This window comes from Cervus elaphus, chromosome 14 (assembly GCF_910594005.1).
Source record: "Cervus elaphus chromosome 14, mCerEla1.1, whole genome shotgun sequence".
Taxonomy (NCBI): domain Eukaryota; kingdom Metazoa; phylum Chordata; class Mammalia; order Artiodactyla; family Cervidae; genus Cervus; species Cervus elaphus.
The window spans coordinates 68,286,497-68,305,944 of NC_057828.1; the positions used below are offsets into that span (position 1 = coordinate 68,286,497).

A 19,448-nucleotide genomic window follows, 5' to 3' on the forward strand; every position below is an offset into this window, starting at 1 on the left:
TAAATTCCTTGACTTAAAGCTCCTGTACACTTAGTTTTTCTTTTCTGAATGATGGTAGAAAATTTATCTATATAAATTTAAAAAAAGGGGGGCAGTGAATGAATGAAATAAAATGTTTTATTATTACTGTTGAACAATTTAAGAGGAAGAATCTTTTATCTAAAAGTGATAATTAACTTTCATTAATAAAGTAATTTAATAATTCCATTCTTCCGAACAGGACTACTTAATCATATCATTGCATTTTTTAGATTCCTACTAAAAAATACAACTTAATGATTTCTGTTGTGATTAATAAAACAGAAAATGTTTGGGAAAATGAAAATGGATCCATAGAATAAATTTGTATTTTTTCTAGGCCTTTATTTTTGGGAGACTCTAATATTGAAATTCTAGAGAGAGGACAAGTTTTACATTTAAAGAATGCACGAAGAAGTGACAAGGGGCGCTACCAGTGTACTGTGTCTAATGCAGCTGGCAAACAATCCAAGGATATAAAACTGACAATCTATAGTAAGTGTGACTTTCTTATGCTTTTTACTATTATTATCAATTCTCATCATACATTGAAAATCAGGGTTGACTGTTAACTGCTCTTTTATGCAACGCAAAATAATTTTAAATGGTACTTTAAGGGAAAAAGCCTATCTTCTTCTGTTTTAAGCTAGAACATTGCATCTGATTTTAATGCATTTTATCATTGAGTATGTATTTCTTCAGGATCCAGTGATTTTCATATGATCTCACTTAAGAGGTCAGGTATTCCCATATTTGTTAGTGTCACATAAATTAAATGTCTGTATACCTAGAGGGGTTTTTAAAGAGCTCTATAAAGAGTAGAGATGCATGAAATAAAACGAAGTTGATAGTATGCAGTTATTCCATTTTCATTCCATCTTGGCCTTTCTTCAGACCACATGATAATAACTTAAATATTTTAAGCAGTGCTGTTATTTTCTTTCAGTTAAGTCCCCATGAGAGGTATGTAGCCCTTATTTCACTAAAACTTTCAATATCGTCTGAGGAAGATGACCGCTAAAGTCATGTCATTTTTATGCCAGAAGCCGTGGAAGGTATTTGAATATGCTCTTGCAGCCACAAAGAATTACACCATAGAAAGGAGTAGAACTCATTAGGTCAGTCATGCTTATTGGTGGGTCTGCTTCCTGCACTGTCTTTTTATCTGTAGCGTATGATGCTCAGAATAAGTTCAAATACCTCAGGAATGTCACTTCTACAGGATCTTCCCAATGCAGAGGAGTCACCTAATGACTCTCCATTACATTGTCCTAGTTTTCCTTATAGCATGGATCACTGTCTGATAGTTTTAATTGCTTAATTATGGGTATATTTACTTATTTGCTGTTTCTTTCCAAGGAAGGTAAACTTCATAAGAGGAGGACCTCGCTCTGCGTGTCTGATAGCATGCACACAGGCATACAGTAGCTCTCAAGAAATATTTGCTCAGTGAATAAATTGCCTAGTGACAAACTTTTCAGTATGGTAACCATCAGCTATAGTTGACTGCTGAGCACTGGAAATGTGGCTAGTTCAAACTGAGACAAGCTGTAAGTGTAAAATGTTGTGGAGTTACAAAGTTGTGTTTGACTCTTTTGCGACCCCATGGACTATAGCCCGCCAGGCTCCTCTGCCCACGGGATTTCCCAGGCAGGAATACTGGAGTGGGTTGCCATTCCCTTCTCCAGGGGATCTTCCTGACACAGAAATCAAACCCACATCTCCTCCTTTGCAGGCAGATTCTTTACTACTAAGCTACCAGAAAAGATCTCAAAGACAAACTTAATATGAAAATAAAATGGAAGATGCTTAAGTAATAATTTTACCTTGATTACATCTGAAATGATGATATTTTAGATATATTGAACTAAGTAAAATGATTTATTTTCATAGTTTTCAGTGTGACTATTGGAAAATTTTAAATTATATATATGGTCATTGTATTTCTGTTGGACAGTGATTGTTTGGTCGTCAATAAGAACTTGGGCTTCTGAGGTAAGCCAGCTTGCGTTCAGATCCAACTTATGCCACTTACTAGCTTTGCAACTTTGAACAAATTGCCTAACCCCTCTGAGCTTCAGTTCCTCATCTCTAAAATGGGGATAATAATAGCACCTACTTAATAATGAAATTGTAAGGATCAGTTGCTGGATACTTTACATGTATTGCCTGGCTTACAGTGAAACTTCAATAAATATTTATGGTGGTTGTTTAGTTGCTAAGTTGTGTCTGACTTTTATTATTATCTACTTACTATTCTATTGTCTTGCCGCTTGAAGTCTATATATAGAATATAGCTTGGTTTCTATATATCTTCACTGAATTGCAGATCTTCCTCTTTTTAAAATGTTAGTTGTCTTTATATAATGTTTGAATAGCTTTCTTGAATCAAAGAAATTTTACTTAATACAGGCTTTTAAATAATTTCTGTCTATAAATAGAAGCGTGTGGAAGAAATTAGTCTTGAATAGACATGTCCTCCAAAACACAGTAATGTTACTGAAAGATTAGCTATACAGGCATCCAAGTTAAACGAAAGGACTATTGCTACCATTGGCCTCCGACCAGAATCAGGTTTTTAAACAATAGGTGCAATATTTCCCTTAAGCTGTTGAGTAGTCTTCTCTGCATTGTTGTGTTGTTGCCCAAGTCTGTGATGAATACTTGCGGTGATTCAGTGAGCCTCCTACTGCCATAGGACTTGGCTTCTTTCACTTCAGGTCCTCTTGTTCATTCGGTATCATGCCCTCAGGCACACAGGAGACAGGCCCGTAATGAATGATTAAACCTAAGGTTGTCAGAGATGAAAGGCGTTCCAGCACTGAAATTTTAAGTATTATAATTAGGAAATAATACCATTTCTTCTCTGGCAAGCTCGTCTACCCCTCTGAGTGTGTAATCTTAAGCTTATTTTATTTCACTTGTGAAAATGCTTTTATTTATAAGAATAAATGAAACATTGACCATACTTGGATGAACTGTGAGGAATACTAATATAGATCTCAGGTTGAGAATGTGTTTCTCACTGCAGCTGATTCATTCATCTTCTTTATTTATGTGAGGATAAAGCAGCTGGATCTGATGCACCTGAAAGGCAGAAATGCACATTTTGCCTGAATAAGGAAAGAAATGGAGAGAAAATATGAGTGAAAAATAAAAGATATGGAGGGAAAATGAGGGGAAATGAATGAGAAAAGGAAATAAATGAGCATTTAATAACCTATGGGGAGATTGTGCAAATTCATAGCTAGTACTTTGAGGTAAAGATTTTTAACTTAATCATGGATAAGTTTCAGATCTGAGAATTTCCACAAATGGTATAAAAGTTTTTGAGTATATATACATGGTACATTTTAATGTACAGTGGATTCATAGCATTTACCTGTAACACCTTTCCTCAAACAGAAGTATAGGACTCAGAAAAGTATATGTGAAATAAATTGAAGCAGGAAGAAATATTTATCTGGGAAATTTAAACAGTAGATGGTATATTGTTCTTCTGTCAGCTAGAAATGTTTTTTGAGTAATTTTTCTCAATTCATAAATACAAACTTTTTAAACAAACCCTTTTCAGTACAAGTGATATTCCTTTGTAAAACATTCATGGAGGGTAAGGGGTTGTTTGAACCTATGTTCTTGACTTCATTAATTTATCATCCAACTAATTAGGCTAGCCAGTTTATTTAGACAATTTGAGCCATAGAGTTGATATACATTTCCAGATTAATGTCAATAGGCTGAAATCAAAATTAAAACTTAAGTCTGAGTAAATGTTCTTTCTTAAGATTTAAAAATGGTGGCTTGAATTTATATTAACTATTTGTAGCAGAACTTGACAAACCTTTTTATAAAGGGAAAGATGGTAAATAGGTAGATTTACTCATTGATAATTAGATTCAAAGAATTAAATCTGATAGAATGCCTGAAGACCTATGGACAGAGTTTCATAACATTGTACAAGAGGCAGTGACCAAAACCATCCCAAAGAAAAAGAAATGTAAGAAGGCAAAGTGGTTGTCTGAGGAGGCTTTACAAATAGCTGAGGAAATAAGAGAAGCTAAACAGCAAGGGAGAAAGGAAAAGATATATGCAACTCAATGAATGCAGAGTTCCAAAGAATTTCAAGGAAAGATAAGAAGGCCTTCTTCAATAAACAGTGCAAAGGAATAGAGGAAAACAACAGAATGGCAAAGACTAGAGATCTCTTCAAGAAGATTTCATGTAAGAATGTGCACAGTAAATGATAGAAACAGTAGGGACCTAACAGAGGCAGAAGAGATTAAGAAGAGCTGGCAAGAAGGCACAGAAGAGCTATACAAAAAAAGGTCTTAATGACTGGGATAACCATGATGCTATGGTCACTCACCTAGAGCCAGACATCCTGGAGTGTGAAGTCAAGTGGGCCTTAGGAAACATCACTATGAACAAAGCTAGTGGGGGGGTGATGGAATTCCAGCTGAGCTGTTTCAAATCCTAAAATAAGATGCTGTTAAACTTCTGCATTCCATATGTCAGCAAATTTGGAAAACTCAGCAATGGCCACAGGACTGGAAAAGGTCAGGTTTCATCCCAATAGCAAAGAAGAGCCGTGCTAAAGAATGTTCATGCTACCATACAATTGCATTCATTTTCCATGCTAGTAGGATTATGCTCGAAATCCTTCAAGCTGGGCCTAAGCATTACTTGAATTGAGAACATCCAGATGTACAAGCTGGGTTTAGAAAAGGCAGAAAAACTTGAGATCAAATTGCCAACATTCGTTGGATCATAGAGAAAGCAAGGGAATTCCAGAGAAATATCTACATCTGCTTCATCAACGATGCCAAAGCCTTTGACTGTGTGGATCACAGCAAACTGTGGAAAATTCTTAGAGATGGGAATACCAGACCACCTTACCTACCTCGTGAGAAATCTATATGCAGGTCAAGAAGCAACAGTTAAAACCTTATGTGGAACAACTAACTGGTTCAAAATTGGGAAAGGAATATGTCTAGGCTGTAAATTGTCACCCTGTTTATTTAACTTATATGCAAAGTACATCATGTAAAATGCCAAGCCGAATGAGTTACAAGCAAAGACATTACTTTGCCAACAATGGTCCATATAGTCAAAGCTATAGTCTTTCCACTAGTCATGTATGATTGTGAGAGTTGGACCATAAAGAAGGCTGAGCACTGAAGAATTGATGCTTTCAAATTGTGGTGCTAGAGAAGACTCTTAAGAGTTCCTTGGACTGCAGGGAGTTTCAACCAGTCAATCCTAAAGGAAATCGATCAACTCTGGATACTCATTGGAAAGACTGAGCTCCAATACTTTGGCCTCCTGATATGAACAGCTGACTCATTGGAAAAGACCCTGATGCTGGGAAAGATAGAAGGCAAAAGGAGAAGAGGGCAGCAGAAGATGAGATCTTTAGATAGCATCAGTGACTCAACGGACATGAACTTGGGCAAACTCCAGGAGATAGTGAGGGACAAGGAAGCCTGGCGTGCTGCAGTCCATGGGATTGCAAAGAGTCAGACACAACTGAGCAACTGAACAACAACAAAGTTGGAAAATATTTTAGGTTTTTCAGACTGTGAGAAAATCAATGATATTATGTAGGTATTTACATAAAAATAGAAATAAATGTCTACCAATTAATTGTTTGATATTCTGTCTTTCTGGCAATTATAAAAATTGTAAAATATGTTGTAATACAAGTCTACTAAAGAGAATGGAGTTCCTTTGGAAGGGTAACATTTTACTAAGAGTTCAGAGTTAATGATTACTGTCACCAAAGTTGAATTCAGGTGTTCATCTGTTAATACTGATCTGTAATGAGATTTTATGTATTTCGTCTTTGAAAATGTCTTTTCATGAAAATAGATATTCAAATACTGATGTCATTTCACGAACATGATTTTAATTGATTATATTCATTACTTAAAAGGCATTTGTAGTATTCTGTTATATTCTCTTAATATTTGACTTTCACCCTGCCGTTCTACTAACCAGCTAATCAATTACAATTGAGGGTTAGATGGAAGGACCTCATTTTCAGAGATAAATGGACTTTAAATGTGGAAGGTTATTCTGCATTTGCATCAAAATCTGATAAATGTTATTGAAACTGAACGTTGAGTTCAGAAAGTATATTCATTGCAAATTTGTAGGGAAATCAAGATCTAAGTTTTGTTTGACAGAATGGAAAATGCATAGAGCAACTTGTGATTACTTGTGATACAAACAACAGAATGACTGTCAGCAATATAGATTTTTTTTTTCCATTTATTTTTATTAGTTGGAGGCTAATTACTTTACAGTATTGTAGTGGTTTTTGTCATACATTGACATGAATCAGCCATGGATTTACATGTGTTCCCCATCCCGATCCCCCCTCCCACCTCCCTCTCCACCCGATTCCTCTGGGTCTTCCCAGTGCACCAGGCCCGAGCACTTGTCTCATGCATCCAACCTGGGCTGATGATCTGTTTCACCCTAGATGATATACATGTTTTGATGCTGTTCTCTTGAAATATCCCACCCTCGCCTTCTCCCACAGAGTCCAAAAGTCTGTTCTGTACCTCTGTGTCTCTTTTTCTGTTTTGCATATAGGGTTATCATTACCATCTTTCTAAATTCCATATATATGTGTTAGTATACTGTATTGGTCTTTATCTTTCTGGCTTACTTCACTCTGTATAATGGGCTCCAGTTTCATCCATCTCATTAGAATTGATTCAAATGAATTCTTTTTAACAGCTGAGTAATATTCCACTGTGTATATGTACCACAGCTTCCTTATCCATTCGTCTGCTGATGGGCATCTAGGTTGCTTCCATGTCCTGGCTATTATAAACAGTGCTGCGATAAACAGTGAGTAACCAACAAATCATAGAAGAAATCAAAAAAGAAGTCAAAATATGCATAGAAATGAATGAAAATGAAAACACAACAACCCAAAACCTATGGGACACTGTAAAAGCAGTGCTAAGGGGAAGGTTCATAGAATTACAGGCTTACCTCAAGAAACAAGAAAAAAGTCAAATAAATAACTTAACTCTATACCTAAAGCAACTTAGAGAAGGAAGAAATGAAGAACCCCAGGGTTAGTAGAAGGAAAGAAATCTTAAAAATTAGGGCAGAAATAAATGCAAAAGAAACTAAAGAGACAATAGCAAAAAGCAACAAAGCTAAAAGCTGGTTTTTTGAAAAAATAAACAAAATTGACAAACCGTTAGCAAGACTCATTAAGCAATATAGATTTTGCATTTAAAAGCTGATTTTGTCTGATAATTTTAAGTTGAATTTATTAAGAAACATTGTCAAGTTGGTAGTAAAACTAAGTTCCACAGCCATTCAGTAGGCAATAATGGTGTTTGAGAACAATTCTCATTCAAAGAAAATTCAGTCTTAGTATCAAGCGCAATGTAATTTTTCCATCATTAAGACATTAAACGGCTATAAGTTAGGATAATTCATTATATTCACCTTTTAATTCTGACAAAAATTCATGGAACTGATGGTATTTAAGTCCATAAGAGCAAGTAAGATACACCATGGACAGTACTGGCGTAATAACTCATGAATATTTTACACAAGTGCTTGCTGATTAATACTACAAAGAATAAAGATACTTTTAAAACTGTACATTTTAATAAGCCTTGTAAATTTCTCTAATAACCTTAGTAAATTTCTCTAAACCAATGGTATTTTTTATCACCATCAGTTATAGCACATCTTAACAGATTCCACTTCAGACTGTAATCAATTAGTGTTTTTTCAACTTCGTTGAAGTTGCAATTGTTCCATGCAGGCTATTCTTAGTGGCCAATTCTTCAGTATATTCAAACATGGCATTGACTTATCAAATAAAAGACAACTAAGTAGTATCAGCAACATCTGTCAATGTGTTAAGAGCCAAGAATATAGTTCAGAAAAGTCCTTTTAAATAAAATTATTAATGTTGTCAATGTTCTCAACTCTTCAAGCAGTTATTCTTATGGAAAAGCTAATAGTCTTAAACAAACTGATTAGACACAGTTCTTTGCTAATGCAATCATTCTTGGCTTATTATACTTAAATCACTCTTAAATTAAAGGCTTGGCTAACAAATGAGCCACTAAGAAACTTAAACTGTAGGCTTATTTTGACTTTTTATCATTGTGAAGAAATTCTGCTTAAGGAAACATTCCATTTTTTATTCATTTATCTGTTGTCTTTCTTTGAGTGGGAAATATTGTGATGAGTGCTTAGTCTTCTAAAGTTAGTATACACTGATTTTAATAACACTATTTTTTTTAAAACAGCTATACTGTTATTAAAAAAGAAACTGAGTGCTTTGCTATTGAACCTAATAGCAGAATAATCCACAATGTGCTGTGCTTTAAAAATGTTACATTTTAAAGCCCATTTTTCTCTCTTTTATTTTCAATGTTTTGATGTGAGGAGTATGCACTAGTAATAAAGATAAAATAAAATATCATGGTATGGTGATATTTATGGCACTTCAAATGCTATTTGGTTATAACTGTGTCACTGAAATTTATGGTGAGCTGAACAACAGTGAGAAGCAATGAGAACACCATATTTGGTATTTATTGCAACAATTTAACTTGGTCATCGTAGAAGTGAAAGTAGGCATGGACAGTACCCAAACAGATGAACATGATTGTATTCCAGTAAAACTTAATGGGTGTTGAAGTTGGAATTTCATATAATTTTTACATGTCACAAAATATTATTATTTTGCTTTTTTTTCCAATTGTTCAAAAATGTAAAAACTACACTTGATTCAGCATCTCCTTGCTTAGCCTGTGAGCTGCTGTCCTGATCTATAGAGTAAATTACCTTATAGAAAAATTATTCTACCATCAAATTCACCTCACAGTGTAGGTATACATCTGAGATATTGCAGGTTTAGTTCCAGACCACCACAATAAATATTGCAATAAAGTGAGTCAGACACATTTTTTTTTTTAGTTTCCCTATTAGATGTACAAAAGTATTATGTCTTAAAACTTAATTTTAAAAAATACTTTATTGCTAAAAAATGCTATCATCTGAGTCTTTAGCAAGTCATAGTAGTAACATTAAAATCACTGATCAAAGCTCTCCACAACAAATATAATAATAATGAAAAGGCTTGAAACATTGATAGAACCACCAAAATGTGATGGAGATGGCAAGTAAGCAGATGCTTTTGGAAAAATAGTGCCAATACACTTACTCAATGCAGGTTGCCACGGACCTTCAGTTTGTGAAAAATTCAATGTCTGCAAAGCACAGTAAGTCAAAGTGCAATAAAACGAGGTGTGCCTGTAGATCTTGCCTTCATTTATGTGTGAAAAAAAAATGTATGTATGAATGTTTGTCACTATGAACTGGTTCTAAGAACAATTATCAGAAAACATTAAGGAATTTCACTGAAATTCAGATATTGTTTTCTAATGTTCTTTTCCACTAAAAAGAACCAGAGCTTCTAGGAGAAATAGTTACTTCTATTTCTGGGGCAGAACTGGGGCAGGGAATATATAGATGAGCCTGGAGCCTCTAGTAGGAGCAGAAAACAAGAAAGTACAAAAATAATGTGATGTATGTCAAAGGGGTTCGGTTCAGTTCAGTCGCTCAGTCGTGTCCGACCCTTTGCGACCCCGTGAATCGCAGCACGTAAGGCTTCCCTGTCCATCACCAACTCCCGGAGTTTACTCAGACTCATGCCCATCGAGTCGGTGGTGCCATCCAGCCATCTCTTCCTGTCGTCCCCTTCTCCTCCTGCCCCCAATCCCTCCCAGCATCAGGGTCTTTTCCAATGAGTCAACTCTTCGCATGAGGTGGCCAAAGTACTGGAGTTTCAGCTTCAGCATCAGTCCTTCCAATGAACACCCAGGACCGATCTCCTTTAGGATGAACTGGTTGGATCTCCTTGCAGTCCAAGTGACTCTCAAGAGTCTTCTCCAACACCATAGTTCAAAAACATCAATTTTTTGGCGCTCAGCTTTCCTCACAGTCCAAATCTCACATCCATACATGACCACTGGGAAAACCATAGCCTTGACTAGATGGACCTTTGTTGGCAAAGTAATGTCTCCGCTTTTTAATATGCTATCTAGGTGCTTAGGTAGGGTCAATTGGAATTGTTCTTAATGGCCATAACTGGAAAAATTTGAACAATGAAATAATATAGTGTTGGATTATACTCAAAGTATAATAAGTCTCCATGAGTCTATATTGATATAAATAGATAAAGTGGGGATGAGAGACAAATCTCCCATACAGAGAATTCCAAAAAAAATTATGTAGGTAGTTTCCCCCTCTCAAGGAAGTAGAACATAATAGCTCCTCACCTGATACCTGTGGGCTGGGAAGAGTGATTATTTTCAAAAGGGCAAAAGAGAGTAACTTTCCAGTAGAGAAACATAGCAATATCTACCTCAACCAGGTGATGAAGGTCAACATCATCAGTGATATGCCATGTTGATATTGTGTATCCTTGATACAATTGATGAGAATGGCACTCTACCATTGTGATTGTGCTTCCAAAACTTGTAACTCTCGTCCCATAAGAAAAACATTCTCTTCTAAACTAAAAATTGATGTAAAAAAATAAGACACTCAAATTCAGGCACATGCCGTTTGATTTCTTTTAAGCTATTGGAATGATAGCAGAATCTTGGCATGATCGTGTTCAGAGTATACAGCAGGGCTTGAGCCAGTGGCATTGTTTTTCCCGCAGCACCGTCCTCACGTGGTGTGAGAGGCCAGGCATGTGGTTGCTGAATTATGGAAGATACACATGCAACCAATTAGATGAGTATAGTTCAGTGAATGAACTCTCTGTGGTTCCAAAGAAAAAAAAGTAAGCAAAAGTAAGCAAAAGTTAGACTCTACAGTTCTTACCAGTAGCTGGGTTCTAAAAGCACTTCGACCTTTTTTATTTCCTGGGGAAAGGGCATACAGTTTTACCTCATCTGACATTTTTGCTCTCTTGGCCTGATTTCAAACTTACTGTATTTACTCTAAGTGGGATTTAGTTTTGTTTTGCTTTGTTTGTTAAACATGACTTTCTTAGTTACAGTAACATGATCTATTGGACTTAAATGAACCCCTGAAATGAAAACTGAGTTTCTACTTTTACTGAAATCTGACTCCCAAAAGGAGGGTGATGAAGATTGTTTTGACAAGACAGGCAACTGATTGTTGTTATTATCATTTAGTTGCTAAGTTGTATCTGACTCTTTGCAACCTTGTGGACTGTAGCCCGCCAGGCTGCTCTCTCCATGGGATTCTCCAGGCAAGAATACTGGAGTGAGTTGCCATTTCCTACTCCAGGGGATCTTCCAGACTCAGGGATCGATCCTGCATCTCCTGCGTTTGCAGGCAGGTTCTTTACCACTGAGCCACCAGGGAATCCCCAGACAACTAATTATCGGTAGATAAATCACAGACTTCCTAACTGTCTTTAATTCATATTTACTTTACTGCATTATTTAAACATCTGGAGCATTCATTTGAGACTTTTATGCAGATGCTAAAACTTAGAAGCCTTGTTTGTGTTCTGAAATCCTTTGTAGTTCCACCTAGTATTAAAGGAGGGAATGTCACCACAGAAGTGTCAGCTTTGATCAACAGCATAATTAAACTGGAATGTGAAACACGAGGACTTCCAATGCCTGTTATTACTTGGTATAAGGATGGCCAGCCAGTTATATCCAGCTCACAAGCACTTTATGTTGAAAAAGGACAATTTCTTCATATCCCTCGAGCACAGGTCTCTGATTCAGCGACATATAAGTGTCAAGTAACCAATGTTGCTGGAACTGCTGAAAAATCATTCCATGTGGATATCTATGGTAAGGAAAACACATATTTTTTTATTATGTGCTTTCTGCCTATGCTTCCTAATACACCGACATCCAATTTGTTCACTGATAAATCCCTGCTGGGTTGTATTGTCTTCTATATTTATGGATTGAAATTGGAAGAATTTGTCCTCTGATTTGGAAAAAATTTTTGAGAAACTAAGATTCGTAAGAAGTGATCATTCATTCAGTCAGTCATTTGCCTTTGGATCCTAGGAATCTAGACCATTTGATTTTTATGGAGAATGTAAAGTAGTTCTTAGGACTGAGATCCTTCTCTCTAGTTCGTCCTTTGTAGACCAGACATGGTACAGAGTAACCCACAATATTTAGAACAGTTGTAGATAAGCAGAACCAAGAAATTCTTTCCTCAGTAGCTTAGTGGAGGAGGGACATGACTATAGTTTTGATTATAGTTCCTATAGTCAACCTGTATGAGTAAAAAGAAAAATCCCCTTTATTTCATTACGATTCCAAAGCATTGCCTGAAATATGGCTTTTTTCTGCCTCTAGTTCCTCCAATGATCGAAGGTGACTTGGCTGCGCCTCTGAATAAGCAAGTGATTGTTGCTCATTCACTGACACTGGAGTGTAGAGCTGCCGGCCACCCTCCTCCAGTTCTAACCTGGTTGAAAGACGGTGTACCTGTGAAAGCCGGTGGCAACATCCGCATAGAAGCTGGTGGGAAGAAACTAGAAATCACACGTGCCCTAGAAGTCGATCGGGGCCAGTATGTGTGTGTGGCTACGAGTGTGGCAGGAGAAAAGGAAATCAAATACGAAGTTGATGTCTTAGGTAAATGAGAAGGCCACCCCCTGTATTCTCATGTTCATAGCACAACCTGCCTTGTTTATGAAATGCTTTTGTGTTCGTGAAATAATCAATCTTAGAGAAGGTTTATTTATCTGTTCAACTTTGGACTACCTATTACTGAATGGTGGATTGACCACCAGAGTCCCAAGATCTAAAAACCCACCTGAATCTTCCACCTATTCTGATAGGTATACTTTTTAAATAGATAGATGCATTTTTACATCTGTGACAAAATCTGATTACAGTAACAGCATGGTCTCTCACTGTGACCGTGAGTAACATTTTTACATCTGTGACAGTATCTGTGCGTTGAGTGACAACGTGTCATGAACACTGTGGTAAGCAACAAGAAACAGTCTGTGGACCTTGGGAAGTCATCTTGTAGCCTTGAGTCTCTCTTTATGAAATGAAATGAAACTTCCAATGCAGACCCAATTTTTGAGGTTCCCTTGTCATATTCTAATGACAATAAACAACGTAAGATATGAATTGACTATGTTCTCTTAGCATCAGCAGTGCCATTGTGCTCGGTTCGCTGAGAAAAATGCAGTGTGTCAAAAGTATATTTATTGACCCTGGCAAATGCATATTGTAAAACATATCTTAGAGTCCATTTCAAGTATCCTTCATGTACCAAATGACTGTGATACTTATCAGCCTTCTAAAGAACAACTTAGTATTGCTTAATGGATACTGTATTTTCTCTTTTATACATTTCTTTGTATGTTTCATCCCTCTTTTTTGTAGTGCCACCAGCTATAGAAGGAGGAGATGAAACGTCTTACTTCATTGTAACTGTCAATAACTTGCTGGAACTAGATTGTCAAGTGACAGGTTCTCCTCCACCAACTATCATGTAAGGGCTTTGGTATGTCTTCTAAATACCTCCCACTTTTTTATTTGAGAGTTTTAAAGCTATTTTGAAAGAGGTTCTGTGTCATTAAAAAGCGATTGTATAAAGTTATACTGATTATATACCTCTTTTATTAAAAGATGTATTCTGTAATTGGGTTGGCCAAAAATACCATTTGGCAGAAGAAAGCTGAATAAGCTTTTTGGCTAACTCAATGCAAGGCAACTTTTATCTGATACTCACAGGGCCCATAAATCTGCTCCATTAGAGGAATTCATTATATGCTCTTAAAAATTACATTTTCAATTCATAGAAACAGAATATTAAGTATTATCTATCAGATCTTCTTGAAGCACTGAGATGTTTAATGAACAAATACATTTAAAACATTGTACCAGAAATAGAGAAATAGAGGAACTTAACATGAATATATGACTACCAATTCTTTTATTTTCATTCCTTCATTCACAAAGTATTTCTTGATTACTTACCTTTCATTTCCGAGGTGCTATGGGATATGCAAACGAACAGATGCTGAACTAGTTGTTGGAATAAAATAGCTCCACACATGATTATGGACTTCTCTAGTGGCTCAGACAGTAAAGAATCTGCTTGCAATGAGGGAGACCTGGGTTCAATCCCTGGGTTGGGAAGATCCCCTGGAGGAGGGCTTGGCAACCCACTCCAGTATTCTTACCCGGAGAATTGCATGGACAGAGGAGCCTGGTGGACTACAGCCCATGGGGTCGCAAAGAGTCGGACATGACTGAGCGACTAAGCACACACACATGACTATAAACTAAATGGAAAGTGATAACTCATAATAAACTAAAATTTATAAAATACCATATGATTTTAGGGTTTTATTTTACAGATGTTTTAGGATTGTGTGTGTTTTGCTGTTAATGTTATCTAAACATTGGAAGTGAGAGACATGTAGGAGCATTTGCCCCTTTCTGTAGCTCGGCATTAATAAAAAAAATGAAGACCTGTACACATAGTTCTTTGGTTTCCTACAATATGCCAACTTCTTTTTAAACTTTTTCTTTTCCTGATTTCCAATTTATTTCATAGAGTGAGCAAATGGGAAATTAGGCAAGTACATAATTGAAAAAAATATATAAATATATCATGCTCTTCTGTGTTGTGCTAAGTCGCTTCAGTTGTATCTGACTCTTTGCGACCCTATGTACTGTAGCCCGCCAGGCTCCTCTGTTCATAGGATTCTCCAGGCATGAATACTGGAGTGGATTGCCATGCCCTTCTCCAGAGAGTCTTCCCAACTCAGGGATTGAACCCATGTCTCTTATATCTACTACATTAGGCAGGCGGATTCTAAACCACTAGTGCCACCTGGGAAGCCCAAATATATGTGTAAGGAAAGAAAGTGAAGTTGCTCAGTCGTGTCCGACTCTTTGCAGACCCCGTGGACTGTAGCCCACCAGGCTTCTCCATCCATGGGATTCTCCAGGCAAGAATACTGGAGTGGGTTGCCATTTCCTTCTCCAGGGGATCTTCCCGACATATATAAATATATAAGCCCACTATATATTAGTAAATGTAGTTTCTCCAAAATAGATAGAGTGGTTGACTGATGATTTAGGAATGCAGTTATTTAAAATATATCTCCAGACTTCTTTTTGCTCTGTTTCTGTAGGTGGCTGAAGGACGGCCAGCTCATTGATGAAAGAGATGGAGTCAAGATCCTACTAAGTGGACGCAAACTGGTTATTGCCCAGGCTCAGGTGTCAGACACAGGCCTTTACCGGTGTGTAGCAACGAACACTGCTGGAGACCACAAGAAGGAATTTGAAGTAACTGTTCATGGTATGCTGAAGAAGGGACAGGGACATTTCACTGAAAATTCATTTACACATCGTTTCAGTATCTAATTCAGATTGTGACTCATTAATCTGGATGAAACTTGCATTGTGGAAAGTAGTACAAATTTGAATGTGAATTTGGATGAAAATTTGAGTTAAATAATGGAAAATTTTAAGGCACTGTACTAACATGGAAGATTTAACCACGCGATAACCATGTGAATGAATTGAGATGGAATTTAAATGGTAGGAGGTATATTCTACATAGCATGCAAGGGTCTGAGCAATGAGATCAAAGAAGAGATAGGCAGCAAATAAAGAGGGGTTATAAGCATTCAAGCTTTCAGCCAAAACAGAAGGGAGTGTGAATTAAGTCATTTCCAGAAATGGAGGCTGAAGGTATGATGCAGGGGATCCAGGGCACATAAGTGTATTCTTGGAACTGGCATAATAGGGTTAGAACCATTACTCTGGCAACAGCAAACCTCTGCCAGGGTATTATGTATCTCACTTGCTAGTTGTCCTTGGGAAGAGAAGGACTGGAAGAAGAAACTGGAGAGCCTTTGGAAGCTACAAGCAGAGCTTTCTATGAACATCAGTTTCAGTCTTCCCAGGCAGATTGTTTTTTCCCCCCCCCACTTTTTCAATCCCATGATAGAGTATAGGCAATCCCGTTTCTCACTGTCAATTCCAGTTCTTGAGGGAGGAAATCTGGCAAGCCCAGCTTAAATCAGATTACCATTCTGGATTTAATCAGCCCTGCTGGGGACAGATTCATGTGGTATAAATATGGGTACTGGAAATGCACCCTGATTAAATGAGGCAGTTCTGGAGAAATGGAAGGTCATAATACATTAGGAAAACAGACCAAAAGGTTGTAAGCCAAACATACATGTGGATTGCAGTTGCTGTAAACACATTTTACTTATTCTTTGGAGAATTAGAGATCCTACTTAAGAAATATGTAACTCTAAAATTGCTGAAAATGATAAATGAAATGCATTGGTGAATTTATTTTGTTGTTTGTTATTTTGTGATCTTTTCCTTTCTAAATTTTAAACTTTCAAGTTTTGGAATACAGATCTTTAAGTATTGATTCTCCTGATTATGGTTTTTGTTCCCTCTCACCCTCTGTCCCCTCCTCAACTTTCTTTTTTCTTCCTTCTTTCTTTCCTTCCTTCTCTTCTCTTTTCCTTAAATCTAGTTCCTCCAACAATCAAATCCTCAGGTCTTTCTGAGAGAGCTGTATTAAAGTACAAGCCCATCACCTTGCAGTGCATAGCTAATGGCATTCCAAATCCATCTATTACATGGTTGAAAGATGGACAACCTGTCAACACTGCCCAAGGAAACCTCAAAGTAAGTATGAATATTATTATGTCAAAGATGGTAAAGCTATATAAGGAGCTGTCATATTCTCTTTTCTTAACTATAGATTTTCCTGTTGGACAGATTTTGCAGGAAATGCAGTAAAATATTATGTGTTGTCCTTAGGCTTGTTTAGAATTTAGTTTAATATTTTGACTTGAAAAATGGAATTAAAGACTAATAACTTCAGCAATGATGTTGATTTTAACATAGTGGTTGTTATTTGTATTATCTCAACGTATGCCTGTTTTACTTGTTAAAAAAACCAGTGTCCCACAGATGAACAGTTCATCAGTACTAAGTCAAAGTATCCCAAATATGTTCACCTTTGACTAGGATTAAAGTGGAGTTATGACTACATAAGCCTAGGTGAAATATGTCTTGGAAAATATAGTTTAGTTTATAATCTTCAAGATGACAGAGACCAGTCTCTATGAGTAAGTTCATTTCTGTATCTTTCATACTGAGTGTAGTCCCTGGCATATAACTATAGTCAGTACATATTTGTTGAATTAAGAGATGGGTAGATTGTAAACCTGAGTGATTTAAATGATGCATTTAAAATAATAGATTTTTCTTCTAAGATCAGGTTAATTGACTAAAATGGGCTTGCACTTTGCTTGAGGTAAGTTTCAGTAGTGAGGGATATGCAAAGTTCTTTTCCTGGCAGAAGTGATGGTATCTGTTCATTTATTATTCCTATTCCAAATCTAGTGGAATTAATCTCACACATTTTGTGCTAACAAAAGATTTAATACATAGCCTTCTAATATAGTGCAGGTAAACAACTGCTTACCTGTGAGACAGGTATTTATCATATAATCATACAAAAGTATAATTGGAGACAGGAATGAGTAATTTTAAGAGAGAGTTTAGAGAGGTTTAAGAACAGATAATAAGAAATGCTGCCTTTGAGCATGTGTGGTTTGCAACCCCTGGAGCTTCTTGGGTGTAATCTAAAACCACCTTCCTATTCAGAGGGGAGAGAGAGACCTCAGAAGGAGTCACAGCACTCCAGATTGGTAGCAGCAGGTTTAATAAGCAAGGGAACTTACTTTCCAGGCTTGTCTTGAATGTTTGTAAGATGGATACATCTCCTCACCTGCCTACCAAATCTTAAAAGTTTATATAGAGGCCCTAACTAGGTTTAGTCACATATCCATTCAGATGGTCTCAACACCACACTACTATCTCAAGGCTATATCCTTGGGCAGTGTCTGGCACTGGAGAGGCAGATGGAATGCACATTCCAAACACGAGGAGAGGGTCAGGAGCCTCCAAATGCTTGAGTCCAGCTCACAGGTCATGCAGGCGGTCACTTCCTCTCAATGACCTCTTCCAAAAGCATGAGGGTAATTTATGAAGAAAGTCTGTAAGGAGAGATCTGAAGAACACATGGAGTTAATGGAAAAGTTAATAGAAGAGAGCTGAGTAGAATCTTTCAGAGAAGATGTTCATGGGCAAAGAACTTAAAGGGCAGTATGACACCTCTTGAGAACCTGAAAGCAAGCCATTGGCTTAGGGAAGCAAGAGCAAGGGAGAAATGATATTAGAAGAGATCAGAGGATGTTAGAAAGTATTTGAGTCATGTTAATGATTTTATTTTCACTTTAAAGCAATGGGAGGTTTTTGAAGAGTTTTCAGAGAAAAATGACTTGAGCAGGCTTACATTTTCAGTAGTTACCTAGGCCTCTTTAGAGAATGAATTGAAGGAGTCAAGAGTAGATACGTGGAAATCAGTTGAACTTACTTATTTTTGTCTAGGAGAGAAAAGATAGAAATTTGAACTCATCTACTGGCCACAGAGTTGAAATACATGGATATATCTGAGAGTTATTTACTGGTTAAATCATTAGAGCTTGATTATAGATTGTTGATAACAGGTGAGGGAGTGGGGAATATCAAGAAAAACTAGTAGGAATCTAATATACACAAGTGCATAGATAGTGATGCCATCCAGTGAGAAAGGAGATTTTGGAGGCAGACAAGTTTGAGGGGGAAAAACTATGAGTTTTAGACTTTTTAGGGTTAAGATGATCTTGAAATAAACTAGTGGAGATGCCAGGTAGACCATTGAATATATGGTCATGGAGCTCAAAGGATAGCTGTAGATATTGACACATTATGATATTTGAAACTCATGGACAGGGATGACTTAATTCAAGGGCAGCATAAAGAGTGAGAAGAAACAGGAGAGAAAACTGATGTAACGCAGAGTCTTAAGAAATTATGGCACTTTTTAAAGGCCATGTGTGAAAGTCCAAAAGTGAATATAAGTATGTGAATGTGTGCTTGCCATGTTTAGTACAGTATGACTGGAGAAGAAGTTAAGTGGGAGTGTACATGGCAGCATACAGAGAGATCATCTGGGGTCAGAATGTGGTGAGCCTGGAAGGTTTTGCTGAGCTCCAGTTTCGTTCTGGGCAAAGTGGTGAGCCGTGCATGAGCTTTGAAGGGGGGACTGGTAAAAGGATCAAATTTGCGTTTTAGACAAATTATTCTGGCAACAGTATGCAAGGCAGATTAGCAGTTTGGGAGGCTGGAGACACTGGAATATAAATTAAGGAGCTATTATAATCCCACAGTGGCTGTGAGAATGGAGGCAAGGGATCTGAGCATGGCCTGATTACTAGGAGAGTCAAAGTGGCCTCTGAAACCCAGATGACCGGTGCCATTAAACAAGACTGGAAACATGACATGAGAATTAGGTTCAGAAATACACGGAAAACA

At 37.0% G+C, this 19,448-nt stretch overlaps 1 protein-coding gene across 5 annotated transcripts in view; it reads left to right on the forward strand.

Annotated features, from left to right (window-relative positions):
- HMCN1 (hemicentin 1) overlaps positions 1–19,448 on the forward strand; it is a 516,590-nt gene that overhangs the window by 295,266 nt on the left and 201,876 nt on the right. For all 5 annotated transcript variants that reach the window (XM_043924342.1, XM_043924345.1, XM_043924344.1 and 2 more), the window contains 6 exons: positions 359–513; positions 11,574–11,852; positions 12,375–12,656; positions 13,422–13,530; positions 15,185–15,354; positions 16,555–16,709. In XM_043924342.1, coding sequence (XP_043780277.1) covers positions 359–513; positions 11,574–11,852; positions 12,375–12,656; positions 13,422–13,530; positions 15,185–15,354; positions 16,555–16,709 — 1,150 coding nt within the window. The remainder of the gene's footprint in view (positions 1–358; positions 514–11,573; positions 11,853–12,374; positions 12,657–13,421; positions 13,531–15,184; positions 15,355–16,554; positions 16,710–19,448) is intronic.